Genomic DNA, 27,799 nt, shown 5'->3' with positions numbered 1-27,799 from the left:
CTGGCTGGCTCGGTTGGAGGAGTGTGTGACTCTTGATCTTGGTGTCAAGAGTTCAAGCCCCACATTGAACATAGAGATTACTAAAATAAATAAACTTTTTAAAAAATCAAGTAAAACAGTTGTTAAACAGATTATTTTAATAATCAATGAGTGGAATATGATATAAAACTTCCTATTTCCATAAACATCTAGTGTTTTTAACCCTTCCTCCTAAGGTACATGGCATAAAATAAAAGTGGGTCTCTGGTAAAGATGGAGTGGGAGAGGAAATTATAACACTCAGCCTGAATGAGAATTTTTAACTATGCATAGATTCCAGCTACCCCGTCTCCCTTCAGCCTCAGGAATTTTAAGGTGGCTGAGACTGTGCATTATCCTGCATAGTAGCTCAGCAATATCACATTTGTCCCACGAGGAGTATAAATGTGCTTGGTGAAAGTACTCTTTCAGACTGAGACCCTATAATCATGAAGCACGGCATCTTGCTGGCAAAGTGCACTATTCTCATAGGTGAGCCCTTTCTTCTTTGCCTTTCATCTGTTCTTGGGGGTTTTCCATATGCTTTCATCGTTCACTCCCACCTCGCTCCCATCCAGCTTCCATTTACTCTTCCAGCCCAAGCTAGGTCTTGTTTTTCTCTAAACCCTTTACAAATAATCTCTTCTCTTATGTCTATTGTGCTTATTTTAGCTTTGGGGGAAACCAGGTCATTTTGCTATTTAAGTGAGCCTTCACTGAGTTAAAGGCTATATATTTCAGGTATCACCAGATGTTAAAAAAAAAAAAAAAAGAAAAATCAAAACAATTTATTGACCCAAAAAAACGTCATTCATCTAGGCACAGTTGAAACAGTGCTCCATGCGTCCCCCTCCAGAAATACTATGATTAATGCAAAGTACTTAACTCCCCTGATCATTCTTTTCCTCCCTGTTTAGGATCATGGCTGCCGTTCCCCAGAATAATCTACAGGAGCAACTAGAACGCCATTCAGCCAGAAAACTTAGTAACAAATTAAGTCCTTCCAAACCGAAATCTTCGTAAGTATTTTGGCTGTCATACAGGCACTGACCCAGAGTATTGTATGAATGAAACACTTCTCTTTCAGCACTTTCACTGTGCAGATAAGGAAATGAAGCTGAGGGCTCAGTCATGTCCCTACTTTGCACATTAACGATAGAGCATGTTTTAGTAGCTCCAGGTAATAAATATTCAGTACTTCCGCATTGTTCCTGGCACATATTACTTGCTCAGTTAATATCTGTGGCATGAATGAATAATGAATCTTCCTATAAGTTTGGGCAAATAGGTATTTTCAATATTTTAATATAATTTTATATCTATTCCAACAACAGTTTATGAGGAACCCTACAGCTCTCCAGTTTTCTCTCCTCCAAGCGAGGCTCCAAACTCCTTCTGATGATATTTAGTAATAATTTTTATTCTTTAATATTTCTATTCTGTTTAATAATTTCTAGAACTTAAAAAAAATAATTTCTAGAACTTTACCAAATTCTAGACACTGATGTGAGTGCTGGACTTTAAAGTTACCATTGAACTTCATGCCACCACGCCCAGCAGATATCCAAGGGACTTTGTCCTTCCGGTTCCAGCATAGCCTGTTCAGTTTTCATCTCTCTGCCCCATAAGAACTTGTACCAAAAAAAAAAAAAAAAGAACTTGTACCAAAAAAAAAAAGGAAAACTTGTACCAGACAAGCAACTCAACCTCACATTTGAGTCTCTTCTCTTTTTCTTTTATGCTGTCCCTCTCCTTAATTACAGATGATCCATGTGAGAAATAAAGTAGTGGGAGTGGCCTGGATACTCTCAAAACCAAATAATTAGCTTCTAAATTGGAAAGATCAGAGCATACAAATTATAATTTTAAGTTACTGTATAAATCTTAAAACCAGAGAGGGAGGGCAGCCCCGCTGGCTCAGCGGTTTGGTGCCGCCTTCGGCCCGGGGTGTGATCCTGGAGACCCGGGATCAAGTCCCACGTTGGGCTCCCTGCATGGAGCCTGCTTCTCCCTCTGCCTATGTCTCTGCCTCTCTCTGTCTCTGTGTGCCTCTCATGAATAAATAAATAAAATCTTAAAAAAATAAAATAAAAAACAAGGAGATGGATTCTTTGCTTATCTGTGCTACAGTGAAGGAGTTGCTGTATAAATCAGTAACAGACTTTAGAGTTTTGTATAGTTGGTGGGTTTGCTAAAATTAATCAGTCTAATTCAGTTTTTCAATTATTTTTCAGAGTTTTCACTTTTAAGAAGAAAACATCAGCCAACAATGTGTCTGTCACTAGTGTGTCAGTAGCAAAAACACCTGTGTTAAATGACAAAGATGTTAATGTCACTGAGGCCTTTCCCTTCAGTGAACCTCTGCCCCACGCCACAAGTCAGCAGACAAGGCCCAGTGACCTCAAAAATACTCCAGCAGGACAGCAAACCAGGAGAACTGTTTCAAAACCATTATTGCCAGATTTGTCACTGGTTTCACGAGTTTTATGTAATACCCAGAACACACCGATTGTAAAGAAATCCAGTAATGCTACTTTCAAGAAATTGGAATTTAGCTCTTCATCAGATTCTTTTGTTACCATCAATGATTGGGATGATATGGATGACTTTGATACTTCTGGAAATTCAAAGCTTGTTACACCATGCAAAAATCACTTTGTGAGAGTTAGCACTGCTCAGAAGTCAAAAAAACCTAAGAGAAACTTTTTGAAAGCACAGCTTCCTCAAGCAAATACAGTAAAGGCTGATTTGACTCCATCCTCCTTTGAAAGTAAGCAAGCATGTTTGACTAAAAAACAGAACGACGACTCGGAATGGTTTAGTAATGATGTGATTTGCATTGATGATGACCCCAATCCTGAAGAGCTTATACATGGAGATCCTCAGGAGAGTCATTCTTTAAAAACTCATTTGGAAGAGGAAAGAGGTAAAAATTTTATTTTATCTCATTTCAATATATTGATTATATTAATTTATTCAAAGCAAGGCCCTGAAACAATAGCAGATAGATACAGCTTTTGTCCTTAGCTCTGTGGAGATACCTGTTGCACAGCGTGTGGCCACTTCTTTGAAGCAGGTTCTACAGATGAAATGAAAATTTTATTCTAGTAATATAATTTTTATATAAACACCAAGGATAGCTCTGTAAGGTCCATAGAGGTTAAATGGTTTCTTAACGGTCTACTGACTAGCTCATGGCAGAAATGGGACATGAAATAAAGCCTTTCCATTATAAGTCCTTTATGGCTTGCTTCCGCCGGATGTGGATGTATGATACGATCTAATTGTGCTATTAAAGTATTACAGATGACACTCAAATCCTTTTCTGTTTAGGTCTTCTAGTTATTAGGTGCCCAGAACCTCAGCTGAGATTAGCCATGTGTGGAAGTACCCACCTCATGAAATGATTGTAAATGTGAGACTAATACTTCTAAACACCCGAATCCCATCAAGGTTACCACAGGGTGTGAAGGGACAGAAAGGTGATTGATGAGAAGCAAAACTGTAGTCTAATCAAATGCATTGCTGTTTATGAAGAGAAAATGGGGTCACAGGTAAGCTGGAAAGCAACCATCGGGCATTGTTATCACACATAGTCGAGAGAAAGACACTGAGTGTGGCAGACTTCAGTAACTAGGAGGCCCTCATAGTCAAGTTAACAGGGTTGGTACAGTTACACACTCCTATGTCATACTTCACTTACTGAAATATGAGTGAAAAATAGAAAAAACGGAAGTGCTGATACTAAGTAGGGGTTTCATAGTTGAACTGGAGAGTCCTGAGAATCCTTCAGCAGATCTTTAGCCTTCTTTCCCGCATCCATTGGTCTTAATCCAGGTGACTCAGTGATGATTTGTGAAGAAGCCCCCAGCATGGACATGTGGAAGGTGGGCACACATAGAGTGCTGGCATTGGTGTGACTCGTCTGGAGCACCCACTTGAGTGCTTGTGCCCAGCACTTCCTGTCTCAGTAGTGATGAAAGTAACCTGTGCTTGTCAATGGTTGTACTTTAGATAGCGAAAAGAAGAACTGGGAAGAAACAGAGTTATGTTCATTGGAGAAGTCGCCGTGTGTAGAGCTTGACGAAGATGATTACGATACAGATTTTGTTCCACCTTCTCCAGAAGTAATTTCTGCCTCTTCTTCCTCTTTAAAGTGTTTTAGGTAAAACAGCAAATTAATAAATGTTACTGTGTATTTCTGGGATATCTGAAATAATTTTGTTTAGGACACCTGGGTGGCTCAGCGGTTGAGTGCCTACCTTCAGTCTAGGGCGTGATCCTGGAGTCGCAAAATCGAGTTCCACATCCGGTTCTCTGCATGGAGCCTGTTTCTCCCTCTGCCTGTGTCTCTGCCTCTCTCTGTGTGTGTGTCTCATGAATAAATAAAATCTTAAAAAAAAAGAAAGAAAAGAATTTTGTTTAGCTACCTAGTATCATTTCTGTATAGATTTGTTTGATGCTTTTGCAAAGTTTTCTATCCCCATGAAAGCATCAAAAAATCCCTGTTTATACACTTTATTTAATCGGTGGTATAAAGCTGTAAAGTTCTATTATGATTAATTATGTGGGACCTCCAAACGGTTCTATTTAGTTGATTTTGACATGTGAAATATATTCCTAAAAATACTATATATTTTCAAACTCCTACACCTGAAATGACACAAATGAAAAGTCACTTATTTGGGAAGTGATTTAGTTAACATTGTGTCCTTTTCTTTTTATCCTGCAGGATAGAATTGGCCATTATATTTGTCATTCACTAAATTTTAGTAAATTAGTGATGTGGTTGTGGTTAATTGACAGTATTATAGGAAAAAGACATGGTATACATAAGCCATCGATAGCTTAAAATACTAATCAGTCTTACCTCCATCTTTGACCCAATCTAGATCATGGTGCATTTGAGTGGTGGAGTATTTACTGTGAACCAATATTTTTATGAGAAACATGTCCGCCTAGTATACCACCTTAATTAAAGAAGGCAGGCAAGAAGGAGGTATTTGCCTACATAACCTCATTTCTCTGAGATTGTGTTTTAACACGTAGGTTGGCTTGTTTAAAGAGGAGGGAAAGGTCGAAACATAATTACTATTTGATAAAAAACTAAAAAACTGTAAGAGCTGTCCTCTTAATCCCATCCCATAGAATTTCAGACAACATTATAAAAAGTGAAAGAACTGAACAAGAGTTTCTATAGAGTGTAGATTCTAAACCAGATTCCCATTTAACAATGAAGCAGCCAAGGCCCAGGGGATTGTCCAGGATGATACAATCAATGGCACGTGGACTAAGATCCAGTGTAGGGTGGGGGTGACTGGGTGATGGGCACTGAGGGGGGTCACTTGATGGGATGAGTACTGGGTGTTATTCTATATGTTGGCAAATTGAACACCAATAAAAAAATCAAAAAGAAAAATAAGATCCAGTGTAGGGCTATTTTCTGGACCATACCAATTCCTACTGAACACCTGGGTTTTTCCCTCTGTTTACTAAAAAAGTGTGTTGCACAGACAACCTTGTATCCAGCTTAACAGGATGCTTGTAGTCTTGCAGTTCCAACAAACCAGACGTTTTCCTTACCCATGTTAGGATTTGATCCTTCTTCACATGTGTGTGTGATTTTTACATTGTAATCATTTTTACATGTTGTAATCAACAGGTAACTTTAATTTTTTATTCTGCTTTTCTCTTATGTTATTTTTAGACATTTTTCATACTGCTACATAGTCTTTATTTTTATTATTTTTAATGGCTACCTAATTTATTGAGTTGTCATACCATGGTTAACTTTACCTAGATTTTTGGCAGTTGGAAAATGTTTATTTCCAAGGTTTCCCCAAAGGTGAAGTCTATCTATATAGTTTCCATTGTGACCTCGAATACATATTTGCATATATATATATTTTTTAATATTTTATTTATTTATTCATAGGCACAGAGAGAGAGAGGCAGAGACACAGACAGAGGGAGAAGCAGGCTCCATGCAGGGAGTCCGATGTGGGACTCCATCCCGGGTCCAGAATCACACCCCAGGCTGTAGGCGGCGCCAAACCGCTGCGCCACCGGGGCTGCCCATATTTGCATATATTTTAAAACTGAAATAGAATTTTCACAAATGATGCTCTCAGTATGTGCAGTACATACTTAAATTTTCTTTTGTATTTTATCTTGTCTTAAAACACTGGTTGTGAGTTTTGGATTAATTTCAGAGGTGTAACGCTCAGGTAATATGTAACAGAAAAGAGAAACGTGTTTTTGTATCTCCTGTGTGCCAAACCTCTTGAGCCAGCCTTCAGAGTCCTCCCATCTTCAGACCCCACATCACCTCTTCAATTCTATCCCTAGTTATGCTCTTAGGATAACAATAAGCTCCAGTGAACCAAATGAGACAAACTGACAATCTAGAAAACATTGCTAAAACTATAAGGCCTTTTCTTTAATTATATTATCATTTTTTAAGACTATATAAAGCATAGTTATTCATCACTGTTCAATCTAGTTAGAAGATTGCATTCCAGCCTTAGGCAAGCACAGTTGATACCAAGTAAAGAGAATTATCTTTGTCTCTCCTCACTCAGAGAGACACTTGGTCTGTCACTTTTCCAATACCTGTCATTCAGGGCTTCCTCATATCTCCCTCCTTGGCAAAGCCTGCTCAAGTTCCAGAAGATGTTGTCTTGTCTGGATTTCCATGGTACCCTCTCTCTAACACTTTAGTGCCCATTTGTGTTTAGTGCCCATTTGTTACTTTTAAAGTATTTTTTGTATCCAGTCAGACTGACCATGTTTATGTGTGTTAATAATTTTTGTATAAAACTATACATTATCAGAGAAGATTGGATGATGAGTTTTCCAAATTGAGAGGAGAGGGAGACAGAATCCCTCACATAGACCAAGTAGACCACGCCAGGCTCCTGTGAGGAATGTAAGTGATGCCCTGTGACGCCACATAGGGTTACTAAAAGAACATCATTGGAAGGAGAATTGAAAAGATCTCTTGGGGCCAGAAGATGGGAGATTTTGAAGACCTGCCAAAGAGGTTCTAGACTAGAGGAGATTAAAAAAAAACATGCTTCTCTTATTTGTCTGACCCGTTGTGGGAAAACATGAGAGGAAAAACTATACATTTGGCTTAAGTCTCATTTAGTTTTATATTTTTAAATTCACAGTATGTTAAAGGACCTTGATGCCTCTGGCACAGAGGATGGTCCTAGCACATCCGAGGACTTGCCAACACCCAAGGGGATGACAACACAGCAGCCCAATCAAGAGACCAGCACAAACTGTGACGGTACAAAAAGTATTTCGACATAGCACATATTTTAACTACCTAACATTTGGAAACAGTACGGTTGTATTTTTAACCTGTGGCTGTCCAGTGTTAGATGGCAAATTTGCAGTTCCTCACCTCTAACACAGAACCACCTTTGGCTGCTGGTTAGCTAGCATTTGCTTGAACAACTCAGAAATTTGTGTTCTCGAAAGAAATAGTGGAAACACTATTTGTTAGAAAATTATTTCTCACATTGAGCCAGAATTTGCCTTCCTGGAACTTTAATCCTTGTGAGGAAGGTCTAAAGCTCCTAGAAACTTTCTTCCCCCATCCCCCTCTTTTTTTTTTAAGGGCTAAATATCGTTAGGTCTTTTAACTCTTCTCTATAGATAATGGTTTCTAGACCTTCCATCCTCCTGACTCTTCCTTATTTGTACTCTGGGTTTACATCTTGATGGCCATGCAAAGTTTAATGCTTTTTGTTTGATTTGTTTCCAGTTCATTTTTAGACTTTCTATCAAGTATCTAGTATAAATAGTGCAGCCACACTACTTTGAAAAGGAGCAGCCTCCTTTCCCACTGTGATTTCTACTTCCCTGGGGCTCTGTCAGTCCTGAGACTGACATGTCCTTCTATCCTAGAAAGTTTTCCGGTATTTTTTCCTTTTTCTTTTTCTTTTTCTTTTTCTTTTTCTTTTTCTTTTTCTTTTGTTTTTCACTCTTCCTGAAACTTCTATTATTTGTATATTAGGCTTCCTTGAGTTATCTTTCATCTTTTCAGCCTCTTGCTTCTCTGCTTTCTGGGAGATTTACTCAATTTTATCTTTAACTTGTCTATATGGGATTTTCCAAGAGCCTTTTTTTCATTCTCTGAATATTTCTATAACATGTTCTGGTCCTTTTTGATGGGTTCTGTACTCATGATGAGTGTGTGTGCACATGTGTGTCATAGTGGGTGTGTCATGCACGTGTGTGGAGGTGTGTGCATGCACAGGCATGTGTGTGGTGTGTGTGCACATATGTGGTGATATGTATGGTGGGGTGTATGCACAGCATGTGTGTGTTGTTTCTGTTTCCTCCCCATTTTGTTTCCTTATTTTGGTGTCCAAATTTATTGTTAGAGATGTCCCTGAAACATCTGCTGTCCTGGGCGCTCTTTTTTTTTTTTTTTTTTGCAAATATCCCTTCAAGATAGTGACTTTATTTCCTTCAGATAAATACCCAGAGGTAGAACTGCTAAGATGGTATGGTAGCTCTACTTTTAGTTTTTTTTGAGAAACTTCCATACTGTTCTCCACAGTGGCTGCACCAGTTTACATTCCCTCCAACAGTGCAAGAGGGTTCCCTTTTCTCCACATCCTTTCCAGCACTTATTCTCTCTTGCCTTTTTGATAAGCTTATCTAACAGGTGTTCAGTGATATCTCATTATGATTTTGATTTGCATTTCCTTGGTGATTAGTGATACTGAGCACCTTTTCATGTATTCATTGACCATTCGTATATCTTCTTTGAAAAAAATGTCTGTTCAAGTTCTTTACCCATTTTTTAATTGTTGTTGTTACTGTTGTTATTTTGCTATTGAGTTGTATGAATTCCTTATATATTTTGGATATATTTAATCAGAATATGATTTACAGATATTTTCTCTCATTCAGTAGGTTGCTTTTGTTGATGGTTTCCTTCGTTGTGCAGAAGTCTTTTAGTATGATGTAGTCTCACTTGTTTATTTTTTACTTTTGTTGCTTGTGGTCTTGGTGTCATACCCAAATAATTATCATCAATGTCAAAAAATCAAATAAAGAAATCAAGACTAATGTCAAGGAGCTCTTCCCTCTTTTCTTCTAAGAGTTTTATGTTTTCAGGTCCTTCAAATATTTCTTCAACATCACTTACGATGATAACATCTTCCCTAAAAAATTTACAATTGCCAAAGAGAAGAATGGCTCCTGGTGGCTCAATGGTTGAGCATCTATCTTCGGTTCAGGGCGTGATCCTGAGGTCCAGGATCTAGTCCCACATCCAGGCTCCCGCAGATATCTTGCTTCTCCCTTTGCCTATGCCTCTGCTTCTCTCTCTCTCTCTGTCTCTGTCTCTGTCTCTTATGAATAAATAAATAAAATCTTCATAAGTCCCACTTTCTAGGAGAGCACCACTTTTCTCCAATTCCATAAAATCTTCAACGGTGATGAAAATATAGTCCACTCCAGGGACCTCACCCTCCTTATGTGGCCTTGTGGTGCCTTGATAGAAGCGCGAACTCTTCTCACTGTAGCATTCCAGCTGGTCTCTCTTTAATTCTCAGGCCGAATTCATAGGTTTTCAGGATGATTGGAAGGTTTTCTAGGTAATTTGGTGGAGACAGGTGATTTGGAGACCCTGCTCTTCCGCCATCTTGCTCCTCCCCCCTCCTGGGCGCTTTTGTACGTGTTTTCCGCTGTTAACTAAATTCATCCTCACAGTGGCTTTTAAGGTAGTTTCTATTATCCCCATTTTACGAATAAAGACCCCGAGGCACAGGAGAGTGAACTAGAATTAGCACAGGCAGGGTTTAAACCCAGTGGTGGGGAGGCTCCTGCACTGTGCTGCTTGTGGGTATGGTCTTGCTTATAAAGTGGTTACTCGGTTGGGGGCAAGGCCATGGTCCTCCAGGATGACATTAGAGGTCTTCCTCACAGCAGACGTGAACCCATCACTTCTTATTCCATTCTGTACAAACCTGCCTGGAGCCCATGCTTCTCTCCCTGGCCACAGGGCTGCAGAAGACTCACGTGACTGCACAGATCTGGGTCTGAGGCAGCAAGAGGGAACGGCTGGGACATGGGCTCCAGAGTGATGCGGTCCTGGGGCACAAACCTGTCTCCCTTGGCTCCTGGCAGGGAGACTGGAGCAAATCAGTTATGCTTCTCTGAACCTCAGTTTCTTCTTCTCTGAAATACCTTGCTGGGTGTTTGTCAGGATGCAGGGTAAAGTGCCCAGTGTACTGTCGGCCTTCAATAAATGGTGGCTATTGTTATATGCCAGTCTGGTAATCCCTTCAAAGAAGGAAATACATGAGATTACTGATTTATTTATATAAACTCTTGCTAACTCTATAATTGTTTCCTCTCCTTAGAGTTCACAAAGCAGCTATTTGATAACATGTTCCAGAATTTTGCCTTGAATTAACAGCCAGAGCACCAGCCTGTAGCTTTTGGCAATCAGTTTAGAATTTTTTGAAAATTAGAACAATGTTTGCCTGTCTTCACTCTTCCATCAACTGTCCTGTTCACTGGATGCCTCACATATCAGCGGGATCTTCTTTGAGGGTTTCCTTTGTGTTCTGAGGTATAATCTGCCTAGACAGGGAGACCCGAGCTCCTTTTCAATACCCATATCTCTCTCTGAGCCTGTCTGGCTTTCATTTCTTTCAGACCATTATTCATTCTCTTCTTCCCATTCTGATAGCCGTTCTCTGTGTAGAGAAAACAGGCAAAACGGGGATTCAGCCACCATCCACCCACCATCTCAGACCCCACATCCCTATCTGTGCCAGTCACCAAATTCCATATTTCCCAAGTCATTTTGACACAAACACTTGTCCTCCCGACCCATCTGTCATCTCTCCATCTCCTTTCTGCCCGTTGGACTGTACGACGGGCTACTCTCCTCAGCAATTTCCCAGCAACCTCATTCTCTTGCTGTCAGCTCTCAGATTGTCTCCTGAGAATAGTCTCCTCTGCAGCCCACTGAAACCGTTTCTTTCTCCCACATCCATAGACCCTCAGGGTGGAGTGGGCATCTTCCTCGTTTCCCTTTATTGGCCTAACCCATTCTTTTCTTCCTTCATTTATAGCCTTACCTCCTTTTACATTCTGTTTTTTAGTCTATAATGTCAATTAAATAAATGTGGACTAGACTGTCTGGATTCTGATGTGTAAACACTGTCATTAGGCATTTCTCTCCCTCACACCTGTCTTCTCTCCTCTCTTCCACCCTCCCTTCCTATCTCAGCCCCCTTCCTTTCTATCTCTGTTTTCCACTTTCCCTTGCATGGGTCTTATTCTCAAGCTGTGTGTCCCAGGGTGGTGGCAGGGGTGGCCACCAGCAGCTTGTCCAGCTCATTGAAAAGAGAAGTCTTCTTTTCCAGTCAGAAAACTCCCAGACCTAATTCTCTTTGAGCTGCCTCACATCAAAGGCCCACTGAGGTTGGGGTCCCCGAAAAGAAAGTCTCAGTGCTGTGCTGTTACCTTGAAAACAGTGTGGATGCCGGGTGGACTGGAACTACAGGTGGTGTGGGAGCCCTGCCAGTCCAGCCCTGTATGATACCTTGTATGGGCATGGCGAGATTTACCCCTCAAGTTAGTTAAAAATGATAGTAACCTGGGATGCCTGGGTGGCTCAGTGGTTGAGTGTCTGCCTTTGGCCCAGGGTGTGATCCTGGGGTGCCCAGATTGAGTCCTGCATCGGGCTCCCTGCATGGAGCCTGCTTCTCTCTCTGCCTGTGTCTCTGCTTCTCTCTCTCTGTGTGTCTCACGAATAAATAAATCTTTTAAAAAAAATGATAGTAAGCTGATAAACTTTTGCATCTTACAATGATGTTGGTTACCCTAAGAGAAATATTAAGAATTGACATAAAACAAAATGAAGATAACACAATTTGGGGCTCTCATGATATAGAATAGAGACAACATGATTTCAGATTCTTTCACAGGCAGATAATAGGGTGATACATGATAGTTTATGATCTTGTTGTTAAAGTACTGCCAGTTTTACATGCATGACTGTCAAAATTTTAAGTCTTTTTCAAGGAAAAATATTAACTTAATTACATTTTATAGCTAGACAGCCAAGTTTACAGCAGCAGCTTATTCACGTGATGGACCAGATCTGTAAATTAGTAGATACTATTCCTGATGATGAACTGAAAGCTCTGGCTTGTGGGAATGCACTGCATCAGCAGCGGGACATAAGGTATCTTACTTTTCCTTCTCTTGCAGTATATCTGATTGCATTTCAACTGACCTGAGCTAGAAATGTACCGGGCAGAATTTTGAGGTGTTCTGAACAGGAAATCGTATCGGATAATTGGCATTATGTTTTATATTTTGAATTTGTTTACTTTTTCAAACTGCCCCTTTAGCATTTGTGTTCACATTATTGAGATTAAGGAAAAGAGGATATAAAGGATAGACTTCGCCACGATTGGGGATGAAAACTAAAGATACACTTGTGTGGCCTGCTCTGGCAGACTACTCATGTTTCATGTGGAGTTCTGTTTCCTCTTCAGAAGGAAGCTCCTAGCTGAAGCCGACTTTAATACAAGTGATGCCAGTGTTCTTGCTTCGGTGTGGACACGCGGGCCTGATTCACTGGGAAGCCCTGTGGAGGATATGGCATCTCTTTCTGCTCCTGATGTGTTTCCAAAGGGCAATTCCCATCCTACCGGGAATTCTGTTAAGGAGTTAAATTTTCCACACCTTCCCTCACATTCCAGTTCCACTGGGGAGTGTTTACTGGCTACTACCCCAGGAAAGACAGGATTCTCCGGCACCATGAAGAATCCCTCTGAAAGACTGTTATTCAGTCCCCATTTACAGAAGTCCTTTGTAAGTAGCAACTGGGCTGAAACACCACGGATAGAAAAAAGGAACGAGAGCTCTTACTTCCTGGGAAATGTTCTCACAAGCACGGCTGTGAGAGATCAGAATAAACGTGCTGCTCCAATAAATGACTTAGAAATTCAGGCTGCCTGTGATATTGATAATTTTGACATAGATGGCTTTGATGATGATGATGACTGGGAAGATATAATGCATGATTTAGCGGCCAGCAGATCTTCCACAGCTGCCTATCTACCTATTAAGGAAGGTCGGCCAGTTAAGCCAGTATCAGAAAGAATTTCTTCAGCCAAGACAAACTGTCTTCCAGTGGCATCTACTGCTCAAAATAAAAACTCAGAGTCAATTCAGAATTACACTGGTAAGTTTAAACTAAATTGAATGCTTATATTTTATATGAAAACGGAACTGTCCAAAATCGCAATTGGGTAAGAAAACCAAGAGGAAATCATCCTTGCCTGAAAAGTGCATTGTTTCTATGCAAATTCCTGTTGATAATATGAATTACAAATCACAATTTCAATAGCAAGTCACTCCTTTGTCTCCGTAGCAGCTGTAGTTTTATAAAATGAGTAATTATAACCTATTGTAGTAAAGCTCTAAAGTCATTACAAATGTGCTTTGCCTTTAAATTAACATCTTTTAGTCCTGGAAACAATAAAGCTCATGAGCACCAAGTTTTTAATGATTTGGGAGATAAGTAAAAGCAAAGCTGAGTTTATATGTTAAAAAATGTAACTGCATGTATTTTTAGAACTCTGATGAGAACCAATCAATTTATAAAGTAGTAAAACATGTTTTATGTGTTAAAATATTAAAATGCAAGGCCACCTAAGAAAGACATGGAGTCAGAAATGTCTTAAGACAAATGATCTCTCTGGGCCTAAAATCTTTTTAATTCAATTCAGCAGATGTTTATGGAGTTCCCACTCCAGACCCTGGTTTATGTTGGGTTCTGGTCATAGTTGAGTAATGAGTAGTCCCTTTCCTTTTAGTAGAAGTTTGTGGAGGAGTGCAGTTAGCCACTGGAAAGGCTGCAGGAGAAGCCAAAATTAATTTTAAAACCTTACATCAACCCTATAAAGTTATCACCAAGTGTTTTTTAACTGAAGCAAGTTTATATGTGTAAGATTTATAAAGTACAGCGTTCCCTATTTTTGCCATTGATGACTTAATACCATGGAGGTTGTTCTGACAGTTATGCTGTTGACCTTTAAAATAACCATTAATGGATTTATTTTTGTGTCAAGTTAGAATGTGTCATACTTAATGTTTGCATTTATCTTTGAGACAGTTGAGTGTTGGGTTTGGAGAGACTGCCAGAGCTGGTGTGAGCACCTCTTGTTCAGTGTGCCGAACCAGGGCTGCAGAGCAGGGGGGCAGATGTGAGAGACGTAGTGGAAGAGGAGCCAGAGGAAACTGAGATGCCTTGGAGGTTCCAGACCCGGTGACTGGGAAATATGTGACACCATTAGCAGAGCAGGGAAGTCAGGAGGCAGAGCAGATTGGGAGAAAAGCTGAGGAGGGCTATTTTAAGACTCGTGGAGCTTAAAGTGTTGGTAAAGTCATTCAGGTAGAAATGTCTTGCAGACATTTGGAGATGCATGCAGGACTGGAACTTAGGTGGGTGTCAGTAGGGCTTTACAAAAGAGATCTAGGCAATCTGTGCACATACGTGATGTTCAAGATCTGAGGACTAGGAGAATTACAAAGAAAGAATGGCCAAAAGTCCCAAGCATCTGCAAAGACTCCCAAGTGTAAGGGGCAGGTGGAGGAAATGGAGCCAGGAGAGAGAATTTAAATAGAAAAACTATGATCGTCTTGAAGGTCAAGAGAGGAGGAAGAAGGGAATAAATGAAATAGTGGTAGGTGCTGCAAAAAGATCAAGGAAAAGACTGGAATTTGGCCTCGGGAAGCCTCTGGCAGCTTTGACATTTGGTGGGGATGAAACCCTGATTAGTGGTTGAAGAAAGATGTGCTGCAGGGACATGTATGCCTTTGATTTTGTATGGCAAAGGGTAAATGCTAAAACTGACTCGTTAACAATAACGCACTGATTTTTCTTAACATCAATTATTTTCTCAGACAAGTCGGCGCAAAATTTAGCATCCAGAAATCTGAAACATGAACGTTTCCAAAGTCTTAGTTTTCCTCATACAAAAGAAATGATGAAGATTTTTCATAAAAAATTTGGCCTGCATAATTTTAGAACTAATCAGCTAGAGGCGATCAATGCTGCACTGCTGGGTGAAGACTGTTTTATCTTAATGCCCACTGGTATGTATTTTTAGATGTAAATTGGCAAGAGTCCATTGGCAGATGTTAAATGAAAGCCCTTTAATAGAAATAAAATGAACACCCACATGGCATTTCCATCATTAAGAGACCTCTATACCTCCCATGCCATAGTGAGAAAATGTATTACCTCACGTCCTCTGCTGACATGATAACATTTATAACCCTTTAAGATTTTCACCTCAAAGCTTGTTGTGTTGAATCGATCTAGAATTTCTCTCTCTCTTTTTAGTCTGTATTAATCTGGAACTTGAACAAAAAGTTATCATCGTCAGAGACCTTGAACATCTCTGGCACTTTATTTGGTACAGTCTGCTGTCGAAGGGTGGTTAAGATCATCGGCTCTGGAGTGACGGCCTGGCTCCAGTGTGCAGCGCTGCCACTTACTTGCAGCGTGACCTGGAGCGGAGCACTTCACCCCAAGCACCAGCTTCCTCATGTGTGCAGCGGGGGGTGATAACCAAGTACCTACTTCACATAATGTCGTGAGGAGTAAGCAGAAGGCCTTTAGCCATAGTTCTTGCTTGGCCTCAGTTTTTAAGAGATCCAGGACTTGTCATTGTGCCATTCACATCTGTAACAGCTGTTTGATGGTTTACAGTCATCCAAGTGAGGTTATTAAATCAACAGTTAGGATAAGGAGCACAGGAATCTGAGTTGCAGTGCTTCCTCAGAGCCTTCCCTCTGCCTTTTACTCACCTTGCTCTGACCTTTAGTAATTAGTTATTACCGTTTTAAAATTATGTTGCTAAGCATCTGAGTTCTTTCAAACTGATTTTAGAACTCAGACAACATTGGCTTAATAACCAACATTTTGTATTTTATTAACTTGTTCACTCTGCTGCTCTGGCTCTAGTTTGGTATTTCAAAATGGAAGCTGGAAGTGATCCTGACAGTGATCTAGTCAGTGGTTTCAGGGTTTTTCATGGTCCTTTAGGGTTTCAGGGGGCTTTTTGTGGTTCTTCCCACCCCAGTTTCAACCTGTTGATTTATATAGATAAAGATTCCAATAAGGTTTCTTTCAGACAAAAAAACATTTTGCAGGTGAGAGAATTGAGGCATGGTAAGGGTAGCTTGAGTGTCAAAGTCAGACAGTCTAAGTGATGGAGCAGAAGCTGGAACACAGCTTCTTGATCTTTTCTTGACATTTACACGTACATATATACCAAGATATAATGTACTTACCCAACATGCAAAAAAGGTGGAATGTGATGTATAGTATTTTAAAAAAAAACAAAAACAGAGTCCTAGAAACTGCCAGGCACAAGTTTCTACCATTAGTGGATGGGAGAAGTTGAAAATTAAGAGACTAATCATTAAATGTAGACCAATTGTCTTACCATTTTGAATTAGAGTTACCCAGAGAAATGGGGATGCATCTCAGAATGACTTTCTCTTCATCTTCTGTTAGTTCTCTACATCTTCTATCTCAAAGGAAGATTGGGAATATTTTCTTACTGATAAGAGTACAGGGAGTCAAAGTGCGGATATTCAGCGTTGAAAGGTTCATATTAATGGTTTAAAAAAGTGAGATCCTAAAAGTGCTTTCTGGATCATCAAAGAAATATTAAACCATGTTCACTACAGTCTTAAGTGATGTATGTTTTATAACATTTTAACTCTTTAAAATTAAATATTATACAAGGTAATTATTTTCACCCTAATACTGTGATAGAATATCCCTCATACTGCACTTGGATTTCCCAAGTAGCTTTTTAAAGCACTTCTATTGCATTTAAGTTTCCTGCCCTGATTCCTGTTTTTGCATTCATGTATACCTACATAAGATCTCCTAAAAGATAAATTTCACACATTTAAATTGTCTAAATATTTTGGCTTATTCCAGTGTGGCAAATTATTGGCACCATAGGGAATGTCACTTGGTGTTCTCTTACTTTTAAATATTACTGTATGATTTAGTTTGTAACTTCTGCCTTCATGCTCACAAGATAGAACCTGACAGGTAGTTTTTTGTTTTTGTTTTTTGTCCTTTCAGGAGGTGGTAAGAGTCTGTGTTACCAGCTCCCTGCCTGTGTCTCTCCTGGTGTCACTATTGTCATTTCTCCTTTGAGATCACTTATAGTAGATCAAGTCCAAAAGCTGACTTCCTTGGATGTAAGTTGAAACAAAACACTACCAATTATAATTAAAAATACTAATAAAGACATAAAAGTAATTATATTTCAGTACTCTGGGTAACATTTTTTATTAAGTAGTTCATAAATTAGAAGAATCAAGCACAGCAGTTTGAGTAAGTTGTACAAGTCGTTGAAAATTCTAGTACAGATAACCTTCTCAGTTCAGTCTAATTTTATTCTAGAAAAATGTATCTTATCAAGAACTTTTAACCTGTATTTTGCTGATGTACATTTCTTTTATTAATGTGAAAGGATTTCTATTACTGCAAGATCAGCATATAATATCTTAAAATACACATGAGCACACCCACACATGTGTCCTTTTTCCTCCGGCTGAGGTTAAGAAAGTATAAAATGTATTCTACCAAACCCCACATATATTCGAAGTCGTGAGCCACCACCCCTCAACAAGACCGCCAGTTTGATTTTTCTGCCAAAGAATGTGTGTGTGCAGCGCCAATCACCAGTGTTCAGCTATTCCTGATGCTATGGCCCTCTCATCGTCCTCATGCTTTAACGCACTGGAGATACATTTGCCTAAACAAAAATGAGCTGTGCATTAGGATGTGACTCTCTTGGGCACTGAATTCATATTTATCTTACTTACAGATGTGAAAAGCAATGGCAGTAAAGAAAAGAGAAGAAAAAAGAGAAGGAAATAAACAATGGGAATATTCTAAGTTATGGCTAAGAAAAGTTTTGGGTTTTTTTTAATATGTGCTAATTATTTACTTTCACCGCATTGACATTAGCTTTCCTTTGACCCAGGTTTGATATGAAACTTATAAAGTATATATAGAACCTAAAGATAAATATATGCTTATGTTTATGACTTTTGTACTTAGATTCCAGCTACATATCTGACAGGTGATAAGACTGACTCGGAAGCAACAAGTATTTACCTGCAATTATCCAAGAAAGACCCAATTATAAAACTTCTATATGTTACTCCAGAGAAGGTTCGTATTGATACCATTATTTTAAAATATGATATTAGGGGCACCTGGATGGCTCAGTGGTTGAGTGGCTGCCTTTGGCTCAGGTCGTGATCCCGAGGTCCTGGGATGGAGTCTCACACTGGGAGCCTGCTTCTCTCTCTGCCTGTGTCTCTACCTCTCTCTGTGTGTCTGTCATGAATAAATAAAATCTTTAAAAAGTAATGAAATAAATAAAAATATTAAAGCTGTGTTAGAAAAACAACCCAGTTCTGTCTCCTGAGTAGGGAAGAACCCAGGCTTCCCTTCCGATGTCTCTCTCCTTTACCATCACATGGAGTATTTTACTCCTGGTGACCAAAGGTGTGGACATTTTTTCCTTATTCTAAGCAGCTCTCTGTGACCAGAGAGTCCTACAGCAGAGAGTCCTACAATTTAACACGGCTCTGACAGTGTCTACACAGAGAGAGCATTGGGTCCCCCCAGGTGAAGGGCTCAGTCCCACAAGATGATTCCCACCCTCTTTTAGATGCCGGTAGCAACTAGAAGGTCCCCAGGCACCCATAACTTCTGTTGGATTTGGCTAACAAAGCAGAGATTCCGGTGATCCCCTCCTCGGGTTTGATTAATGTGCTAGAGCAGCCCACAAAACTCAGGGAAACACTTAACATTTACCAGTTTATTAAAGGACATGACAGATGATGCAGATGAACAGCCAGATGAGAGACACACAGTGTAGGGACTTGGGGGGAGGGGGTCCAAAACACAGGAGCTTCTGTTCCGGTGGTGCTGGGATGCATAACCATCCACAATGGAAGCTCACCAAACCTCCTACTGTTGAGAATTTATAGTAGCCTCCTCACATAGGCATGATCATGTCCAGCCCCTCTCCCCACTCAAGAGGATGGAGTGCTACTGAAAATTCCAAGTTTCTGATCATGGCTCGGTCTGTCTGGTGAGTGGCCCCCACCCAGAGTCACTGTACTAGAACAAAAGACACTCCCAGTGCTCCTATCACTTAAGAATTTAGAAGGGATTTAGGATCCCTGCGTCAGGGATGGGGTCAGAGACAGATATTGGAGTGAGGGATGCTTCTACTCTTATCACTTAGCAAATTACAAGGGTTTCAAGAACTTGTGCCAGGAACTGAAAGCAGAGACCAATATATTTTTCTATTATCTCATAAAAGCCCACTAGAATACATAATATTTTTAAATTTTTGACATAATTTCTGATACACAATATAGTACAAGGATTCCTGTATAACTTTTACCCAGAAACCCTAAGTGGTAACATTTTACTATAATTGCTTTATTGTCCTTTCCCTCTCTCTGCCTTTTTCCTAAAATATTTGAGAGTAGGTTGTAGACATGATAACCCTTTCAACCCTAAACACTTCACCATGCGTTTCCTAAAAACAAATTCTCTTGCATCATAACCTCAGGACAATCATTAAAATGAAAAAATGTTTATTGATACAATGACTTAATCTGTAAACATTATTATTATTATAGTCTTTATAGTTGTCCCAGTAATGTCCTTTACTGCAAAAGAAAATCCTAGATTGCATTCGGTTGTCATGTCTCTTTAAAGTTTCTCTCTGTCCTTCATGATTTTGACAGTTGTGAAGAGTGAAGGCCAGTTGCTTTGAGGCCTGTCCCTCAGTTTAAATGTATCTTCTGTTTCCTCACGATGAGATTTATGTTACTCATTTTGGCAGGAATATCATAGAGGTGACAATTGTTTTCAGTGCATCAGATTGGGATGCACTTGATGTCTGTTTATCCTTTTGTTGGTGGTGTTAACTTTGATCACTGGTTGAGGTGGTGTCTGCCAGATTCTCCACTATAAAATGACTTCTTTTGTGTTGTTGCAATTGGTAATTACAAAAATAAACCTAAATCTTTTGCTTTTGTAATTAGTGGGTATCCTGCTGTGGAGTACTCTTGAGATTGTATAAATATCCTGTTACTCATCAGACTTTGACCCAAAAGAGTTTTTATCATCCATTGATGACTCCCTGTCAGTGATTTCTGTAATGGATGCCAAATGAAGAGTTTTCTAACTTAGCCAGCATTCTCCTGTAAGGAAGAGCTTTCCCTTTTACCTACATATTTATTTATACCAACATGAAATCATGGGTTCTTAATTTATCAGGGGGCTATAATCCACTCTCATTGTTTATGTGGATGTTCTAATTGTCCTAGATTTGGCCAGTGGGAGAGCTCCATCACACTGCTTCTGTATCCTGTTGACGTGTCCCTGTCAAGACATGGATGCCAGATGTTGTCATTTCTACTGGGATATCATTGCTTCTAGACCCTGTCACAGACAGAATCATGAAACACATACATATATACATACATGTGTGTATGTGCGTACCCCCCCGCCCCCCAAAACAACATGCATGCCGACAACCTAAACCTGTAACCCTGTTACCAGTGTAAACGTGGTGAACCTCAGGCATATTGAGGCAGGAAAAAAGTTTTAGAACCACTGACCTAATACACAACTGCTTGCTAAATGTGGGTGAATATTCTAGAAGGTTTCATTTGCAATTCTCTATTCTGCTAATTTTCTTCATACATTGAAATAACTCATTTTATGTGGAGGTTTTAATACAGCTGAAGTTGTAGTGGAACTAAAGACAGCAGAGTCCTTAAGGTGCTGTGGTGTTTAAATATTTTCAGATCTCTAATGAATACATCTCTGGTCTAGGTCTGTGCAAGTAATAGACTGCTTTCCACTCTGGAGAATCTGTATGAGAGGAAGCTCCTGGCACGTTTTGTCATTGATGAAGCGCATTGTGTCAGTCAGGTAAACACTGGTTTATGTGACAATGAATATATACTACCAACAGTATATGTCTTTTCAGAATAGAGGAAAAACAATGAATTATCCTAGCTCACTGAAGAATAAAATGTTTCTCAATACAGTGAGCAGTATATGCAGTATATGCTTCCTTTTTATGTAGGAAGATCCAAATAGTCTGAAAGGCGTTATTTTTTTTTTCCAACTAGTGGGGACATGATTTTCGCCAAGATTATAAAAGAATGAATATGCTTCGCCAGAAGTTTCCCTCTGTTCCAGTGATGGCCCTTACTGCCACAGCTAATCCCAGGGTACAGAAGGACATCCTCACTCAGCTGAAGATCCTCCAGCCTCAGGTGTAAGTTGCTCAAAGTCCTGAATTTAAAAACCCTGGGGCAGTGGTTCCCAGATTGCCACACAGTAGAATCGTGTACTGAGCTTTAAAATCCCAGTGCACAGATTGCACTCTGTCAATTAGACAAGAATTTGGGGGGCTGGGAGCCATTATGTTTTTAAAAACCCCCAAATGATTCCAGCGTGCAGCAAAATTTGGGAACCAAGGCCTGAGGGCTTTTTACTTACTGAAATTCAAACTCTATCCAAATACCTATTTTGGAAGTAGAGATAAAGTGTGTGCTGTACCTGTTAACTCTAGAATGGTCCCTGTAGTAAATTAGCTTTTATTTATCTATCCTGGTTCCCATACATCCTAGGATATACATCAGGAAATACACAGATGACCCTATTTTGTCATTTTCCCTGAAGTTCCACTTATATCCAGGATATTGAAAACAATCCAGGAACTATGTTTTACAGTTTTTATGCTTTGTTTTCATCTCAAAAGCAGAGGTGCTTTTCATTGCCACCAAATCCATAATTACAATAGAAACTACTATAAAAAAAAATCCCCACATATCTAGGTTGTACTGGATTGTTTCATACCTCTGCATGAGTCTGTAGAGACAGGTGCATTCTCTGATAGGTTCATTCACTCAGCAAATATTTACTTAACAGCTGCTGTGTGCCAAGGTTAAAAATACTTGTCCCTTCTAATTTATTAGTGGGTGCTTTGAGTTTGAGGAATGCTTGAAGGAATGACCGGTATATTGGGGTGAATTTTTAAAGCACACCTTTTGCTCATTTGGAAATAAAGACAGTAAGATGGCTCTCTAAATATTGTGGTCAATAAAAACAGCAGCATCCCTCAGCAGCTTAGGGAAGAACCAAAAGCACCATATGAAGGATATGGGGGACCATGAGGTTAAGACAGCTGCAGGGACCTTTGCAGATTAAACTGGCATTCTCCAGCACATGAACTTTAGAGTCCTCAGAATTTTTTGTGTGAAATCACAAAATTTGGAATGGAATATCTTACTTTAATCTCACTTGAGAAAGGGTGTTTTTGTAGAATTTGGGGGTGGGGAGAGATTTTGCTTCCATAATTGATGTACATGACAACATATCTAAGGTGTCATATTATGCTTTAGGTTCTAGTGAGTAACCTACCTGCCAGAAATTCACTGCTATAAGTACTACATTGATCTGTGAAAGCCTTTCTTTTTTTTAATAGGCAGTGTTTTTAGCTTTTTTCCATCAAATTTATGCCAGATGCAGTCTGCTCATCTTCTAGGCCAGTAATATTAATTGCCAAATGCACATAGTTAAAAGAAATTGTATGAATTCACTTCACCTTTTGAATAACTTTTTATAAGTACAGAATTTGTCATTTTTGTTTGCGTAAACATTGCACATATGCATATAGAGATAGACACCTTTAATATCTTTTCCTGGTCGTGTGAGGAGATCAGCCTGGAAAAGCAATAGATTGTACATTTCCTGAGTCTAGCATGTGGCGCCCTGTGCATAATTGGCACTCAGTAAGAATGAATAAATGGAACATATGGAGGAATTTTGGTAAATGTGGGTAAAATATGAAAATTTGGGCAAGTCTGTTGATTCCTTAATATATTTGGTACTTCTATATTTGGGAGAGTTTAAATCTCTTAGTGGAAGTAAAAAGATTTTAACAAACACTTTCTGGTACATTTTTTCCTGATCTTTTTTGCCAGTAGGCCCTTGCTTCAATTAAACATACCCAACTGCTGCTGTATCATGACCCCGGAGAAGGCAGGTCTCCCTAGGGTTGGAGCCACAGCACCCCCATGCTCCTCTTCTACAGCTAGTGTGTGGTAATGTTCTTCTTTGGAAAATAGGATAGATAATAATAAAATAGAGACTTTATTTCTTTTCCTTAGGACCTTAAAATATAAACTGAGAAGGAAAAGGCAGACACGTAGACACTTGATACATCAATAATATCCCAAAACAATAATGAGAGCTACTAGTTACATATTTAGCCTATTCAATGGGCCAGGCGCTATTCTTGACAGTTTATGTGTATGAACTCATTTATCCACACAAAAGGCTCATGAGCTTAGTACTCCTACTTTCCTCACTTTTGGATGAGGAAACGAAGGCACAGAGAAATAACTTGCACAAGGTCATAGGCCTCGCGAGTGCCGGAGGGAGGACTTAAACCCAGACAGTCTGGTTTTAGAACCCTTTAAGTACTTCTTAATAAATTGCAGGATGAAGTACGTATTAATTAGAGATGTAAATTATGACTGCAGGAACTCAGGAAGGCAAGAGTGAGTCTAACCCAAAATAACAACCAGTTGTTAATGAGGAGGGGTCGGATGGGCTTTTATAAAGGAAGCGGGCTTGGTAGGATGAGGAGTCTTTGTTGTCAGCAGCTGTACTGAGATACCATTTACATACTTTAAGAGTCACCTATTTAAGTATGCAATGCTATGATTTTTTTTTATTTATTCACAGAGTTGTGCACCCCCACCATATCTAATTTTAGAACATATCTGTCTCCCTTGAAAGAAACTCCATACCCATCAGCAGTCAGTTCCCACTATTCCCCATATCCCTAGCCCTAGACAACCACTGATCTATTTTGTGTCTTTATAGATTTTTGCCTAAGCTGGACATTTCATAGAAACAGCATTTTGCGGAAAGTGGCCTCTGTGACTGGCCTCTCACGCAGCTTCATGTGTTCAGGGTTCATCCATGTGTTGGTTCCTGTCAGTACTGCTTTCTGTCCTACTGACAAAAACTATTCCATCACACGTGTGCTCTCTACATTTTTTCATTTATCATATGGTAGATATTTCAGTTGTTTCCATTTTGTGGCCGCTGTTATTATGAAGACTACTACGGGCCTTGGTGTCTTAAGTTGTGGGTGTGTGTTTTTGTTTCTCTGGGGCATCCGTGCAGCAGCCATGGCAGACCACAGAGCTCCAGCAGTGTGTGAGGGCTATGGTTGCTCCCTGTCCACATCAACACGTGTTACAGGACATCTTTTATTATACCTGTCCTAGTGGGTGTGAAGTGATGAGAATGGTGCTTCCACAGGCAGAGAGGGAGAATTCAGGGCTGAAGTTTCAGGTATCAGAGTACAAGCGGGATCCAAGGAATGGAGAATAATACATGGGATAAGAGGAGAGACCTGGGAGGGCTTAACACCCCATCATGGGGATCTTGCGTTTTGTGGTGGTATGGTGTTTGGAATTCATTCTTTGGGCAACTTGACCTGGAAAATGGCTTGAGCTGAACCTTAGGATAGAATAATCACCCTGGCAGTGGAACCGAAGATGGAGCAGACGAACAAGGGATCAGAGGCCAAATGGCCCCTGGAAACCCCATTGTAGCATTCTAGAAGAGAGGTGACAGTGCTGGCAACAGCAGAAGAGGACCCAGGGGACCAGTTTGAGGGAAGACACAGCTGAATCAGGAAGACTAACAACTGATGGAGTAAGAAAGACAGACATTGTAAAGTTTATACTAGTTTCTGGTGCAGGTGACATGCAGGAGGGGAGAAGAGGTGAAGGGGTGGGTAATGAATTTGATTTTTAGATCTGTGGTTGGGGTGGGGGTTAAGGAATGAGTGGAGAAAGTCATGACCTCAGTCTTCATACTTTCTTTCTTTTAAGATTTTATTTATTTGAGAGAGACCAAGAGAGAGAACATGAGCAGGGGGAAGAGGGAGAAGCAGACCCCCTTCTGAGCAGGAAGCACGAGGCAGAGCTCAATCTCAGGACTCCAGGATCATGACCTGAGCCAAAGGCAGACATTCAACTGAGCCACCCAGGTGCCCCTTAGTACTTTCTTTGGTTTTATGGGCCTCCTGAAAGAATTTTAGAAAACTGTATCACCTATATATTTCTAACTTGACACCAAAAATTTTTCAACATGAATTTTAAATAAGAGAATGTAGTCTGTTGTAAATAATGCTTTTAAATTAAATCTTTAACCTAGCCCTTTTAAATGTATCCAGTAGAATATAAATATAATAGTAATTTTGTATCTACTTTCACTCACTTAAAAAACACATTAAAAAATTTTAACTTTAGGGATCCCTGGGTGGCGCAGCGGTTTGGCGCCTGCCTTTGGCCCAGGGCGCGATCCTGGAGACCCGGGATCGAATCCCACGTCGGGCTCCCAGTGCATGGAGCCTGCTTCTCCCTCTGCCTGTGTCTCTGCCTCTCTCTCTCTCTCTCTCTCTCTCTCTCTCTCTGTGACTATCATAAATAAATAAAAATAAAAAAAAAATTTAAAAAAAAAATTTGACTTTAAAAAAAATTTTTTTAACTTTAAATATCATTAGACATTCAAAAATGTCTTTAACAGGGACACCTGGGTGGCTCAATGGTTGAGCGCCTGCCTTCTGCCCAGGGTGTGATCCTCGGAGTTCCGGGATCGAGTCCCACATTGGGTTCCCTGCATGGAGCCTGCTTCTCCCTCTGCCTATGTCTCTGCCTCTCTCTTTCTGTCTCTGATGAATAAACAACTAAAATCTTTATATATATCTTGGGCAGCCCCAGTGGCTCAGAAGTTTAGCGCCGCCTTCAGCCCAGGGTGTGATCCTGGAGACCCGGATCGAGTCCCACATCGGGCTCCCTGCTTGGAGCCTGCTTCTCCCTCTGCCTGGATCTCTGCCTCGCTCTGTCTCTGTGCCTCTCATGAATAAATAAATAAATAAAATCTTTAAAAAATATTTAACAGATATTTTATTATATCTTTCCTTTTTCTCTTTGAACTCCTATTTCTCTTTCAGTTTCCCCACAGATTTTTATCCTAGGGTAATATATTTTTATGCTTGAAGTCTTATTACTTACTATATCATACTTACCTATAAGAAAAATATGAAAAAAATCTGTGTATATAAATTAAAAGTTGTTTTTGAATTTCCCATACCAAAATTTTTTTCCAGATTGAATTACTATAATCATTAGTAATATATTACTGATTGAAATAGTTTAATTATCTTTTTAAAAATTTAAGCCTATATTTTGATTGGGAATGTGTAATTTAATGAGATAGGACTTTTCAATTAGCTGATACATCCATGGACAAATCAAGTTGGTTCATATTTCTTATTTTTACAGATGTAAGCATTGAGAACCATTGCTCACATACACATGTAGATGGGAATGGAAAGCATTTTATTAGAGCAGTAACACTCAATTATTTGAATTTTTCTGACATATATGCCAAAATTACATAATATGTCATAAAAATTATTTTTAATGATCTGTCAACTGACGACTCAACTTAGGTTCTTTAAATTTTGTGGAAAGCAAAGTATTGTAACAATCTAACTGGCAAAATAAGTCAGATCATTACTCACTTTATTTTTTCTGGGAAGCATACTATAAAAAATACCAAGACTTATCTAATGACTATTAAATAGTCTTGTTCCTGGGGCTCAGTTTGGTTAGTGGCCAACTCTTGGTTTTGGCTCAGTTCATGATTGCAGGGTTGTGAGATTGAACCCCAAGTCAGGCTCTGCATTGGGTGTGGAGTCTGCTTGAGATTCTCTCTCCCACTTCCTCTGTCTCCCCCGCCAAAGTAAATAAATACTCTTGTTCCTCTTGCACTGAAATGAATCTTATATCCATTATATTTGGAAGAGTTGGGAAACCAAAATGCTGTTAGTTTTAGTACATTTTTTCTAATATATTTTTGACAGGTATTTTTATTGTGGGATATGCTTTTAAATGATAGTTTCATCCAATTTTTGTGGCTACCATTTAGTACTTTCAAATGCTGGGATGTGACTACTATCTAATCTGGTTGGCAAAGCTAGTATTCAGTGCCAAACCCATCACCTAAATTAAACTTACTTTCATTTTTAAAAGGAAAACTCTGACTTTGTTTCTCAGTTCATATAAACTGTTTAGTACACATCCCCATGACAACTATCTCAGTTTCAAAAACAACAAGAGCTGAGCACAAATTGATTCCGTTTCCTAACACATCACTTAAAATGACATGAGTTTGACACCCTGGACCTAATCATAGATGCCATGTTAATGTCAGCTGATATAGTATTCTCTTAGTGAAGATACAGTGGAATCTCAAACTTTTTTTAAAAAATGAAAACTTGGGATCCCTGGGTGGCGCAGCGGTTTGGCGCCTGCCTTTGGCCCAGGGCGCGATCCTGGAGACCCGGGATCGAATCCCACGTCGGGCTCCCGGTGCATGGAGCCTGCTTCTCCCTCTGCCTGTGTCTCTGCCCCTCTCTCTCTATCTGTGTGTGACTATCATAAATAAATAAAATTTAAAAAAAAATGAAAACTTTATTGAAATATAGTGGGGGCACCTGGCTGACTTAGTAGAGCATGAGACCCTTGATCTCTGGGTCATGAGTTCAAGCCTAAT

The 27,799-nt window shown here is 39.6% G+C and overlaps 1 protein-coding gene across 6 annotated transcripts in view; it reads left to right on the top strand.

The window, feature by feature from the left end:
• Window positions 1-27,799, top strand: part of BLM (BLM RecQ like helicase) — a 100,361-nt gene that overhangs the window by 32,841 nt on the left and 39,721 nt on the right. For 3 of the 6 annotated variants that reach the window (XM_077872353.1, XM_077872363.1, XM_077872380.1), the window contains exons 2-12: window positions 936-1,037; window positions 2,253-2,944; window positions 4,033-4,183; window positions 7,191-7,312; window positions 12,112-12,244; window positions 12,561-13,252; window positions 14,977-15,168; window positions 17,183-17,301; window positions 18,170-18,283; window positions 20,978-21,076; window positions 21,280-21,428. In XM_077872353.1, coding sequence (XP_077728479.1) covers window positions 940-1,037; window positions 2,253-2,944; window positions 4,033-4,183; window positions 7,191-7,312; window positions 12,112-12,244; window positions 12,561-13,252; window positions 14,977-15,168; window positions 17,183-17,301; window positions 18,170-18,283; window positions 20,978-21,076; window positions 21,280-21,428 — 2,561 coding nt within the window. In that variant the 5' untranslated portion in view covers window positions 936-939. Of the gene's footprint in view, window positions 1-935; window positions 1,038-2,252; window positions 2,945-4,032; window positions 4,184-7,190; window positions 7,313-12,111; window positions 12,245-12,560; window positions 13,253-14,976; window positions 15,169-17,182; window positions 17,302-18,169; window positions 18,284-20,977; window positions 21,077-21,279; window positions 21,429-27,799 lie in introns of those variants that run through there. The other 3 variants (XM_077872373.1, XM_077872394.1, XM_077872387.1) reach the window with 3 other exon arrangements.

This window comes from Canis aureus, chromosome 2 (genome assembly GCF_053574225.1).
Source record: "Canis aureus isolate CA01 chromosome 2, VMU_Caureus_v.1.0, whole genome shotgun sequence".
NCBI lineage: Eukaryota > Metazoa > Chordata > Mammalia > Carnivora > Canidae > Canis > Canis aureus.
Note: the sequence above shows the minus strand (reverse complement) of the source record. Positions and strands in the feature narration are given on the sequence as shown.